The sequence below is a fragment of the Colius striatus genome, chromosome 25, assembly GCF_028858725.1.
Source record: "Colius striatus isolate bColStr4 chromosome 25, bColStr4.1.hap1, whole genome shotgun sequence".
Lineage (NCBI taxonomy): Eukaryota > Metazoa > Chordata > Aves > Coliiformes > Coliidae > Colius > Colius striatus.
Window position 1 is genome coordinate 2,641,638 of NC_084783.1, and position 13,197 is coordinate 2,654,834.

General features: G+C 50.0%; 1 protein-coding gene across 2 annotated transcripts in view; it reads left to right on the forward strand.

The window, feature by feature from the left end:
• Positions 1-286: 286 nt before the first annotated feature.
• The window catches only part of STK11 (serine/threonine kinase 11), a 45,087-nt gene continuing 32,176 nt past the window's right edge, over positions 287-13,197 (forward strand). Inside the window, exons 1-2 of one of the 2 annotated variants that reach the window (XM_062015115.1) lie at positions 287-2,015; positions 12,685-12,768. In XM_062015115.1, coding sequence (XP_061871099.1) covers positions 1,726-2,015; positions 12,685-12,768 — 374 coding nt within the window. In that variant the 5' untranslated portion in view covers positions 287-1,725. The remainder of the gene's footprint in view (positions 2,016-12,684; positions 12,769-13,197) is intronic. The other variant, XM_062015113.1, reaches the window with a different exon arrangement.

The following is a 13,197-nucleotide window of genomic DNA, read 5'->3' on the forward strand; positions in this document are numbered from 1 at the left end:
ACGCGGCGGACCAACCGGAAGCGAAAGCCTCGCCGGCGGCTCCGCCCGTCCCGTGAAGCCTCCGCAGCCAATGGGCGCGCGGGCCGGCGGGGGCGGGGCCGGCGCGGCGGCCAATGGGAGCGCACGTCGGTCGGCGGGGAGGCGCGAGGCCCGGCGGGGGCAGCGGCGGGAGCGCGGCGGGGCCGGGCGGGGGCGGGAGGTAAACAAAATGGCGGCGGCGTGCGCGCGGCGGGGGTGAAGGGGCGGCGGCGGCGGGGGCCGGCGGCAGCGCGGGGCGGCGGGAGCGGGGCCCGGGCACGGCCGCGGGGGCACAGCGGGAGGGCAGCGGCCCGCGGGGCTTTCTCCCCCCCCCTGAGGAGGGACGCGACGCGGCGGGGAGCGCGGCACCGGGACCCGGCCCGGTTCCCGAGCCTGGGAGCGGGGAGGGGGGACGAGGCCGCTCGCCCCCCTCCCCCGACTCGGCGACGGGGCGCGGAGGCCCGGGGCTGAGGGAGCGGCCGGAGCTTGCCGGCGGGGCTCGTTCCTGGCCCGCGGGGGAAGGGCCCGGGCCGGGCCGGCAGCCTCCGCGCCGCTGTAGACGCGGGGAGCGGGAGCCGGCCGTGGCCTCCCCCCCGGGGAAGTCCCTTCCCTCCTGCCTCCAGCGTTAATTTGGTTGCACTTAAAAGTGTTTCATCCCGTTTTCGTTCCCTCCCGGCTTTCCCCGGGGCGGCAGCGGGGTCCCTCGTTTCCCTCCCGCACGACTGACACCTGTGGAAGGGGCCGGGGGGTGGGAGCGGGGAGGGGGGTTGGCAGCTCCTCATTGACCTGCTGTTCTCGGCAAGGGAAGGGGCTGTTCGGGGTGCTGGGCAGTGAGCATTTCTTCCTCCTAATTGTTCCCGTTTCAAGGTGGGTCGTTAAAGCTGTAGTGGGTTGTGCGTTGTCTGACACCGGCTGACACCTGGACGAGTCGTGGTGACACATCATGTGCCAGGCGGAATCCAGGCGGTTGAAGGATGCCCCTGGGAGATCTCGATAGGCACCGAAGGCCTCAAACTTTTGTAGGCGTGAAAAGCAAAGACCTTAGAATTGGTTCTGAAAACTCCTTCAAAGAAACTTGGTTCCAGCTTCCAAACGGCTGAGGAGTGGAGAAAAAGAAAGACCACAACCCCAAAGCCCAACCCCAAACTCCCCCTCAGTGCTCCTGGTGAGGACAGCAGGGCACAGCCGCTTCCCCCCGCCCCCCGCCTGGGAGTCGGTGACTATGAGCTACTAGGAATGGAAAGTCACGAAAGAGACTCGTTGGTTGTCAGTTTTCAAGTGGTGGCCTGAAGTCTCAGAGGATGACCTAGCACTTAAGAAGCAAACTGGGCCAAATTAAAGGCCAAGTTGAAAGAACCCAAACAGCGGGACCAGGTGGGAAGCAAAGCCAAGTCCCAGACTTGAGTGTGTCTGGTCAAAGATATATCTTGTTTTTAAAAGACATTGTGTTGCTGGAGCCAGGCCTGGATCTTTTAGCATCCAACTGAGCTGGAAGCAGCTCGTAGGTTTGTTTTGGTTTTGTTGGTTTGTTGTGCTTTGGGTTTTTTTTTGGGGGGGGGAGGGTTGTTGCTTTTAATTATTCATGTTTGTACAATCTTCTGGATCTTTTTGTTCAAGAAGGAGTAAAAGGGAGTGTTGGAAACTAACAAACAGGATTAAAGCCCTGAGTGCTTAAGGAAAACAGGTTATAAAGAACTTTAATCCAGGATGGAGATGCAGGAGCCCCAGCAGCTGGGAATGTTCTCGGAGAGTGAGCTGATGTCGGTGGGGATGGACACTTTCATCCATCGCATCGACTCTACGGAGGTCATCTACCAACCCCGGAGGAAAAGGGCCAAGCTCATTGGCAAATACCTAATGGGAGACTTACTTGGAGAAGGATCTTATGGCAAAGTCAAGGAGATGTTGGACTCTGAAACCCTCTGTAGGAGAGCTGTGAAGATACTGAAGAAGAAGAAGCTACGCAGGATTCCCAACGGAGAGGCAAATGTCAAAAAGTGAGTAAATGCTCAGGTAGCTGGGACCTGAACTTGGTGGTTGTTTTCCACTTGATAGTTTGAGTCATTTTTAACTACCAACATGACTTTCTGCTCTGGAAATGCTTCCTGAGCTGCTGAGCTTTGGCAGTTGCTTTGCTGTTGAGTAGCAGCTCAGGTGGAGGTTGGGGACAGGGGAGGGAGCTGGCTGGCTGGGGCCATGGAGGCAGCTCTGGACAGGCAGCCCCTCAGACACACCACTTTAATAGTGTTGCTGGAAGAATAAACAGACTTCCTGAGAGAAATTCCCCTTCCAGAGTTCACCTTGAAGTAACTGTGGTGTGGCTGAAGGTGCAGAAATACCCTCTGTACCGTTGTAACCCTCATATTTGTGCCACTCTTGAGCTCTTTGGGATGGCAATTGCTGCTCCCAACCATGTCCTAGGTGTCTGGAAGGTGATCCAATGGATTGTTGTACCCAGTGGGCAATGGGAAGGCCTCAGATTTCCTTTTCCCTACTTTCATTTCCGACTAACAAGTTCAGAAAGTAAGTCAAAGCTCTCCTCAGCTGATTTCTACAGCTGCAGAATGGGGCAAAGGTAACCAACCTTTCTGATTTGAGTGACTCAAGATCTGTAACTGGCACTCTGAAAGCTTCCAGGCACATACTGATTAATCAGGGCACAAAAGACTAATTAAAATGAAGGTGGGGGAGAAGGGTGGTGTTACCCTTCATCCAGAGGGCTGGGCTGTGACACTGGCCCTCTCCTTGGGCTGTGCTGGGTTCGCAGGGACCTCACAGCCAGCGCTGTTTCCTGCAGCAAGCTGTTTGTCACAACCCTGCCAGATAGTTGTTTATCTGCCATGGAGGGGAGCCTTCAGCAGCCAAAACAACCCACTTGCAAAAGGGTTTATCTCGTAGTGGGAGGGAAGACTTGGGAGATGTTTAGAAGACTCCTGTGTTGTGCCTGTAGCCGTGGCATGCTGAGGGTACAGCTCTGACCTAGCAGAATCTTGTTGCTGTTTCTCAGTTTGGTTTGAGTTTCTGAGCTCAACTGGGAGATGTTTCACATCCTGTACCATGGCATCTGTCAGTGAGCTTTTGAAATTTGCCTTCTAACCTTCAGTGACAGACTTTAGCTACAGAACAGTCACAAATCCCAGTGGCAAGACCTCTCTTTCTCTCCTCTGCTGGCTCAAGTTCAGAATCAGAGTAAACTGTTGGTTAATGTGTAATGAAATGTTTCTTGTTTTCCTGGTGAAGGCACCGAGTGCCCCTTGCCACCCTTGCTCCTCCTTCTGTTGCATCAAAAGCTTCTGCTGAAGGGGAGAGGGAGGTTGCTTCCTCCTTCATGAAACTTCTACATTTACATTTCTTTGCTCCCCTATAATGCAAAAGGCTTTGGCAGCTCCCAGGAGCGTTTCGTGGTAATGGTCCTGTGTCCTGCCATGAACTCTGCAGAAGTGTTATTCATGCACAGTGCCTGGCTGTGAGTGCCCTGTTTGGTTTCCTCAAGGTTAGTTATTAAAGCAGACAGGCCAAGCACTGCTCTGTTTTGCTGTGGATGTTTTTCTGGCTCAGCAGCACCTGCTTCAAAACACCGAGGCAGATATTAGATGTTGTCTTGTAAGGAGGGTTTACTTTAGTTCAAGTCCCTATTTTTGTCACCTCATCTTTTTCTCTTTGCCCACCTATGCATTTGCTTTATCTGCTGCTTCAGGTTCTTTTTTTAAGGCAAATGTTATGGTTTTGTCCCTAGTACTGTGGCACTCTGACCTTAGCAACACCCTTGGGCACTACTGTGACAGACAGTCTGCCCTCTGAATCAACCTGAGGTACCTCATCACACCCCTCTGGTTTGACTGGTCAGGGTGGATGGAGGAAGCAAACCATTGCTGTGTTTCCAGGTAGTGCTAGAAAGTACTGTGTTAACATTGTTGATGTCTCATCCCTTGGCCAGACTCTGAAATTTGACTTTCCACAGCTGCATTTGAGCAGCTTGGAGTGGTTTATACCCAGGAAGCTGCTCACTTGTAATAGAGCAGAAGATCAAGTTGTGGGCTGAGTCACAGAATCAGAAAGGCTGGAAGGGCCCTGGAAAGCTCATCCAGTGCAACCCCCCCTGCCAGAGCAGCACCACCTAGAGAGGGCACACAGGAACTCATCCAGCTGGGTTTGAATGTCTCCAGAGAAGGAGACTCCACAGCCCATCTGGCCATCCCCTGCCAGGGCTCCCTCACCTCAACAGGGAACAAGTTTTTCCTTCTGTCTCTTTGGAACCTCTTCTGTTCCGTCTTGTCCCCGTTGCCCCTTGTCCTATCACTGGCCATCCCTGAGCACAGCCTGGCTCCAGCCTCCTCACACCCACCCTTGATGCATTTGTAACCATCAATGAGGTCACCCCTCAGTCTCCTCCACATCAGGTTCTGTTTGCTTTCTTGAAAGTCACCACTGACTGCAGTAACAAGGAAACATGTAAATCCTGTGTTAGTGGGGGCCTGCTCTGAATCTTAGTCATGTCTTTATCTGTAGGAGGATGTCTGCACATGTGAGATGAGTGTGATTAGTTGTCTAATCTTTGTAAATGTCCCAACTTCAGTTGGTACCCTTTGAGATTAAAAATCTCTACGTCTGCCACCACAACTGGACCAGTGCTTGGTGCTCCCACTCCGTGCCAGTGCTCCCAGGGGTATGTGCAAGCAGAAGGCTCTTCCAAAGCATTCTCATTCATGGCAAGTGAAATGTTGAGGAGTGAGAGTTTTCAGAATCTTCATGAATATTCTCCTCTGCTGTAGGATCACAATATCCTTTAGGTTAGAAAATATCTTTAAGATCATTGAGTCCAAACATCAGAAGCTGTAGAATCACTGCATAACATCCTAACTATTACCCTGCTCCCTGAGGGTCAGTTTCTTCATGTAGTGCTGCAAAACGTATTAGAAATGCTCTGGCAGAGGGTCTGAGCAATTGGGGCCTGTGTTCAGGTTTGATTTAAAAGTGCATATCTCTTGAAAGTGACCACTTACTGTACTTGTTGTACAGTTTTAACTGCAGAGGCAGGGCATGTTCCTCCTGAAGTGACCACCAGTGTTTTGTCCCATTCAGGAAACAGCCATGTGTATGAGTTGGTTTGTTTGACAGAGATGTCACTGAATTGTTTTAATGGGCTCATGGCTCTGCTGTGACCACAGGATGCCTCAGTGGTGCTGCTGCTGTGGGCAAAATGCTACTTGCATTGCTAGTGTGTTGTCAAAGAAATTCCCTAGAAAACAGTTCCTAGACTGTTGACACTTCGGTAATTACAGGAGTAAGTAACACAAAGGGAGTAATAAGAGCCAGGGAGAGGGCAGTGACAGTGAGCTGTGGGGAATTGGATGAATCCCTGCTGTGCTTGGGGACCCTGGATACGTGGGGCTGCAGTTACAGCTTGAGGAACTCTGTTAATGCCACCTTTGTCTTACTAATGTTCCAGAGTGCAGCCTTGTCTTGCACGAGCAGGCTGGCGGCCCCTGTCCTGTCTCGTGGTGCAATAACAGTTCTGAGACCTAGAAATGTAATGTTTGAGACTTACATAAAATTGATTCTTCTCTACCCCAACTCCAGTTCTGCCACTGAAAAATGAGCCCATAAGGCACCTGAGAGCCCTGGTGAGGATACTGAGGGTTTAAACTTATGAGACATGCAGTTCCCTAAATCAATCTCAGGGAATCTTCAGAGGTTAGAGTGGCTTAACCAGACTGTGCTACAGCTAATTACTGCTTCCAGTTAGTACAAAAAATGACTTCAGTAGCATTGCCAAAAAGATGAAAGAAGGTTTGGAAGACTCTTTGTCTCTAGCAGCACAGATTTAATAAAACTGTGTGCTAATAGCCTCACATTTTAATTAAGTGTTTGGGACTTTGTGTGCGTATCCCAAGTGCCTTGTGCCGTACTTACCACGCTCACTGATTACTTAGAGTTGAATATATGCTCATTAGGATTCCTTGGAGGTTTCAAATGTGTAGTAGACCTGTACTTTGCTCTTTCAATCTGCAAAGGCAAGAGCCTTACACCTCAAAACATGGGACAGTTCTGCTGAGGGACAGACTTGTTGCAAGCGGCAGAGGCGTGTGCTTCGGAGGAGATGGACTGGAGCTGACTCATCTGGTTTCCTGTCCCTCCTCACTGCAAAGGTCTGCTGCTTGTAAGCAAGTGGCTCTGCTGCTTGCTTTGCTGAGCTTGGATGTCTGCTTGGGTTCAGTGGTGAAATGTTAGAAGCTGAGTCTGGAGGAGAGTGTGGATACAGCTGTGCTGTGGGGATATAGGGCTTGTCATGTTAGACATCCCTGCTAGGAGTGTGATATGGATGGAGGCCTGTGACTACTCAAGAGAAGAAGTAAGACTGAAGTCTTCATCTCTCCTTGCAGCCTCTCAGGCTCACAAGCAAAGTTCTGGAGTAATAGAATCAGAGAATTGTTTTGGTTGTTAAAGCCCTTGAAGCTGCTGCAGTCCCAGCCCTCCCCTCACCCTGGCCTCACTAGCCCTGCACTAACCCCTGGCCCTCAGCACCTCAGCTCCACGGCTTTGGGATCCCTCCAGGGCTGGGCACTCCCCCAGCTCCCTGGGCAGCCTGGCACAGGGGCTGACACCCCTCTCAGGGAAACAGTTCTGCCTCAGCTCCAATCTCAACCTCCCCTGGGGCAACTTGAGCCCATTTCCCCTTGTCCTGTCACTCAGGTGCAGAGTCCAGCCCCCAGCTCCCTGCAACCTCCTGTCAGGGAGTGTCAGAGAGTGCTGCTGTCTCCCCTCAGCCTCCTCTTCTCCAGCCTCAACACCCCCATTCCCTCAGCCCCTGCCCAGCTCCCTTGTGCTCCAGCTCCTTCCCCAGCTCTGTGCCCAGCTCTGGTCACGCTGCAGCCCCTCAGTGTCCCTCTTGTAGTTGAGGCCTGTGTGTTGCAGGCTTCTGCAAGGTGAGTGCTGTCAGGGTGCAAACAGCTGTGTTTGGTGGCAGTGGAGTGGATGCTTCTGTATCCCAACATGTTGCATCCTTAGAGGAGGGAGAGGCAATGGGAATGTGGTGACGATGCTATATCACTCACTACATAACTTTGGGTAATGCCTGGAGAAAAACCATTTGGGTAGTGGAACTTGACAGATGTGTATCAACACTGGATTGATCTACACATACTGATGCCACTAATCCCTGTGTCAGATGTACATTCAGATGGGTAAAGCTTAGACTGAAGAAGGAGATAGTGAGGTGCTCTGCTCAGTGTCTTGTCTGAACTATTAAACTCGAGGGAGTGAAGAGGTGCAGCTTCTGATGGGGGTAAAACAGGTTGCATCCTTGCAAGGGTGGTGAAATAGACAGGAAGAAGCTGGTCACAGACTAGACCTTAAATAAGTTCATCTGCTGTGTGGCATATTGGAGATGTTAACTTGTAATTCAGATTTGCTTTGGCTGTACAGGATGACAAAATCAATCACAATAAACCCGTAGTGGAGTTGCTTAGTTTCATAAAGACTGACTGATTGTGCAGCCCTTTGTAGCAATTAGCAGGGATGCTGTTAGTGGCTTTATGGGATGTGCCAGAACTGCCATATGGAGCTGTTCTCTGTGCATGTCTCCCAGCCCTTGGCTGTGGTGGCCGGGTGCCAGTCCCTTGTGCTGGGTTCCTTAGTACCAAGTGCAGTGCACAGGGAGCTCAAGATGGGCCACGATCCTGTGGGGAGGGTAAGCTTTTCCCAAGCTGCAGCCTGCTGCTGCAGACCAGCTGCAAACCCACTGCAAACCCTCATCTCTCACAGGTGAGCTGACTTGGGAGCTAATGTGGAAAAGATTCACCATGTGTCCTCTGTGAAATCCTAAAAGCTTAGAGCTGTGGAGGAACCTTGTCAACCAAAACAAGGGGATGAATCTTTTGGCTCTGTTGCTCCTTTTTATTTAAACAAGAATGGCTTTGGTGAAAGTGAGACTTGAAACAAACTGTGGAGAGACTGTGAATTTGTGAAGATGAGCTCTAGGAAAGCATGTCATCTTTCCTTGGCATCTTCCAAAATCATGTAGCACTTGGTACAAGTAAGGAGCCTCACGATAGTGGGTTCTGAGCAACAATGCCAACACCACCTTGTTACTTGGCAAAGCAAGGTACCTTGCTAGGCATGAGCTTTAATCTGTCAGGAGGAAGTTCATGGGGTTTACAAACATGTCAAAGGTGGGTGTGAGGAGGCTGGAGCCAGGCTGTGCTCAGGGATGGCCAGTGACAGGACAAGGGGCAACAGGGACAAGCTGGAACAGAAGAGGTTCTAAAGAAACACAAGGAAGAATGTATTCCCTGTTGAGGTGAGGGAGCACTGGCAGGGGCTGCCCAGATGGGCTGTGGAGTCTCCTTCTCTGGGGACATCCCAAACCCAGCTGGATGAGTCCCTGTGTGCCCTGCTCTGGGTGTCCTGCTCTGGCAGGGGGGTTGCACTGGATGAGCTTTCCAGCTCTCTTCCAATCCTTGAGATTCTGTGACAAAACCTTCTCTTTTCTCTTGTTTCTCCAGGATTGGGATCTGCTTCAAAGTATAACAAACTCTGACACTGTCCTTATCACACACTTGAGGGCTTTCTGATCTGGAAAACTGGGATCAGAGTCCTGTAACAGAGACTGTTCTGGCCACATAATGGTGATGCTGAGTAGGGTGGGTATGGAAGTAGTTAGCACATTGCAGAGGGCACAGCCTGGTCACCTTGCTGTGCTTCTCCTTTCCCCTCTGTCTTGGGGAGAGGGCTGATCTCTGTTGTGATTTAAACTTTGTGTTAAGTTTTAGAGGTAGTGAGGAAAGGAGGGAGAGTCCCAGCAAGTCAGAAGGTATCCTGAAAGTCTGGGATGGGAAAGGCGGGAGGGAAGCCCTTTACCTTGGCTGGGAGGGCAGCAAGCTGTGGGCATGAAAGTCTCCAGTGCTGCCATTCAAAATGCTGTGGTGCAGGGAAATTGCAAAGCAAGCAGTGAGTCAGGGTGTGTGTGTGGGGGTTGTTGTTAACTTTGCAAAAAGTAAATGTAGGCACCTTCTGATGAGGTGAACACTGATATTCACTTACTGGATGAGGTTTGAAAGCTGCAGTGCAATGGGAGGTGAGTGGCCTGGCCATCTCTGTCCCTCAGTTTTTGCAGAATCCAAGAGTAGCTAAAAATAGATGTAATCTTTCCTCTGGGAAACTGCTTGCTTGGCCTCTGCCCCAGAGGTGGGTGCACTTCTCTGGCGTGTTACATTGGTTCACAAAGTCTTGGGGGAGGGGGAGAAAGTTAATTGCAGAAAGATGAAATATTTATTAGTCCATAAAAGGTGGAAGGGATTAACATTTGTGCTTTCAAACTGTATTACAGGGAATGAGCTCTTGAGATCAGGGCTTTAAATGTGTCCCTGATATTGGAAGCTTTCTTGCAGCAAAGTAGTTACTTAAACAACTTGGTGTGTTCCCTCCCTCTTTGGGCCTGAGCCCTTGACCAGTCTCCTTTCATTATGCAGAAACTTCTTAGACCTACACTAATGCTGGCTGCAGTTTCTATGCTAATTTAATCCACTTCAGCCTTTTGGTCATGCCTATAATTAGAGTGGCTGCATTGCTTTGCAAATCTGTCTGCCATTTAAACTAAACACTCTGCTGAGCTTTGCCTTCTTATCCTGGCTTTCTGTTTATCAGGTTTTTTTAAAGCCATATATGCTAAAGGCAGAGTGTGTGGCCTGAGCTTTGGTAGTGAAGTAACACTGCTGGTCAGGGATCCTTAAAAGCTCTTTAAAGACCTGCTTGTGTTCCTTAGGAGACTTTTGAAGCAGCAGTTTCTGGTTTGTTAATCAGCTGTGATGCATCAACAAGCCTTTGTACTGGCCACAGCTTGTTATTAGAGGCTGGCTAATTGTGCAGGAGAGGGGCAAGTGGCTTTCTGAGCCTGGTGTCATGTGTTTGGGCAGAGGCTCTTTGCTTCCAAAGCTCTGAATCCTTGTAGTGCTGCTTTCAGGAGTCCTAACTGTTGAAATGTAACTGTGCTCCTGAAAGCATCTTACCAAATGGCAAGAGAAGGACACTGGAAGGAAGAGTTGCTGTACAGTTTAGCACAAGCCCAGAGTCAGCAGCAGAAGAAAGTGAAGAGCAGTATCTGCACTTCCAGACACTGACAGAACCACCCTGACCTGACTGTCCTGATCCTCCTGTTTCTCTTCTCCACAGCTGGCACCCTGTGGGATTTTCCAGGCTGAGTTTAATGCAAAAGACAGTAAAATGTGGTTTGTGGTACAGTACAAAATCCCAGTAGAGATGTCTGGTATGAGATGACACACAAGGGTCCATTTTCATAGCCAGGGGAAGATGTCTCCTCACTCACTCCCATGCTGTTCGTTCTCCACACACAGAGGGTTCAACTCAGATCTCTGAACTGTTCAGTCAAGTTAAAGTTGAAGTTTGGAAGAAGTGATTGTTACTTGGAACTCCTGTTTTCAACTCATTCTTGAGACTAATATTGTCATTCTTACACTGATTGCTTCATTCCTGATTTCTCCTGGAAGTTATAGCTGTAATAAAGGGCACTGGGAAGCTGCCCCAGTCTTTGGCCACGGCATGTGAGGGATTGGAGGGTGATTTCTGTACTAACCCTACTGTAAACTGATCACATGAATGGACCTGCTGGCTGCTCAGCTCAGGGGTCTCTGCTCTGCAACCCCAACACTGAGCAGCTTGTTGATGGTGCTCAGGGCTGGGCAGCTTGTAGCTGTTCCTGACTTCCCAGCAGCTCCCAGTGCGGTCTGTGTGCTCAGAGGTCTCTGGATCATTCCCATCAGGAGCTGGAGGGGTGCTGAGGCAGAGTCTGGGGTTGCTGGCATCCAGGAAAGGCCAGCTCTGTAAGAACTGCTTGAGGGGCTTGTCTGAACTTCTCTGGAGTTCTTCCATTCCTCAGCTCTGCAGCCATCACACTCATCTGCTGCTCACAGGAAGCTTCTGGTGCAGGGCTTCTCAGGTCAGGAGCGTGTGAGCCTCGCTGCCCCTCCGGCAGCCTCAGCACCTTGGCTGTCTTCCCTTTCTTGGCTGCAGGCTGTGTGCACTGTGGCAGCTGCAGTGCTGCTGGTGCTTCTCATTTGCCTGTAGCTTGTGTTCTGCTGAACAGCCCCTCTTTGGATAAACTTCACATGGTATAATAAAAAGTCAGTTTAGTTTCATTTGTTCATGTCTTCAGCAGATGATCCACTCTCCAGTGGGTTTGTATTTATGTTTAGCTGACTTCATTCCCAATACAACAGTCAGAAGGAATTGCTTGTTACATATAGAACTTGTATTTCCTTCTTTACTAAGGAACTGCCATTCAAGTTGCTTCCCAGCTTGAAACCAACTGGGTAGTGTGTGAGCTTGGCACAGGGTGCTGGCTGCCTGCAACAACAGGAGCACACCAAACTGCACCATGCTGCCTTAGCCTGGCATCTCTGGGGGTTGTTCCTGGTCATGATGGTGATTAAAAACATGCTCTCAAGTATGAGACTGGCAACCCAAGCACATTTCTTTCTTCTCCTGTAACTACAGGTGACTCTTAATGTGTGAAAAAGCACAAAGTGCAAACATAAAAGGTTTGTCTTGGAAGTGACTGTCCTGGATATCACCAAATGAAGTGGAAGAGAGATGTGGTGCATCTTTAGGGGTTTGGCTGAAGAGAGGGGTGGTGAACTAAGCTCCGACCAGCCCAGTGGTGCCTGAAAGGCTTTAATGTGAGGGAAGCTGATAAAGTTGTGTGGAGCAAATCTGGGTAGGCTGTGACTTGCCTGGGCAGTTGACAGGGCAGCATTTCAGTTCCAATTATACCTTTCCTTTAGTCAGCACTGACTTTAGCTGGGAATGGTTGAGGCACTTGCCCAGGGCCACAGGGAAGCGTGTGAGCTGAGGAAGGGACTGCAGGGGACACTAAACCCCTCATGTGTGGCTGGGAGGAGGAAGCTGGACTTGCTGCACCAAGCTCTGCCCAGGCCAGTGCTGCCTGTGGAGGCAAGGGAGGGATGCAGTCTGTCCTTGGGTTCCTTTCTCCTTCTACACAGCCTGGGGTCTGCAGGTCCAACAGGATCTCACCAGGAGCTGGTCTCTGTGGGTTGACTCAGAGTGATTGTCCTTGTCTTGTTCTTACTCACTTGGAATGAGGCTGGTGGGCTCTCAATGTCCTACTATTGACCAGTCCAGTTGCTAAAGGGGGACCCTGCACAGGTTTTATGGGTAAAATCAGAATAAAGCTTAAAACCAGAGTAAAACTTTTAATACCAGATATAAGTGTTGACTGGCACTGGGCATTCTCATGGGCAGCTTCACTGCTGGCACTGGGCATTCTCATGGCCAGCTTCACTGCTGCCACAGGGATAAGTTGCTCCTTGGGAACTGTTGCCTACCAATGGACTAAAATTCCTGCCTGGAGAAACTCAACTTGCTGTGTTGTGTTAACTGAGAAGGCACTTGGTTATAGACCTGGGCAGTGACCAGGGAGCATTTTCATGCTCTAACCTTGACCTAACAGATTCCAGACTACACCAGACCCTCTGTCGAAGAGCATGCATAGATAGCCTAAGTGAAGCAGCTGGGACTAACACAATTTGAAGTGTCTTTAAAATTGGTGTGATTTAGAAAACATTCATTTCATTCTACACTAAGGAAATGGGTTCCTTAAACATTAACTTTTCCCCTTCTCTCTTTCTGCAGGGAGATTCAGCTCCTGCGGCGATTACGGCACAGAAACGTGATCCAGTTGGTAGATGTGTTATACAATGAAGAGAAGCAGAAAATATATCCTTTTCTTTTCCTCTCCACACAGTTGTTGAGAAGGTTTGAATTCCCATTGTTCTCTGCTCTAGTGCTGAATCATTGTAGTTGTGCTTTTGTTCAGGTCCTGGTGTTAAACGTGCTGCCTGGCTGGAATCCTTTCCACACCAGTATGTTTTCTGAGTTTTCCCAGTTAGGAAATGAAATGTTTGTCCCCAGGTTATAGATGCAGGGTTGGGTTAGAGAATTGAAGCTCAAATACTGTGCTTTATTCTGTGACCTTTAGCAACTCTCAGATGGAGAGCACTGTGGATCTCTCATTTCTATCCTCCTGTCCTGCCTGTGGTACGTGTTAGTGCTTTGTTTAGCTGAAGATGGGCCTTTTATTGTCTATACTCTGTGAAATCAATATTTGTAATGCTTTTCCTTCAAGCCTTTGGCAGTGGTTTACTT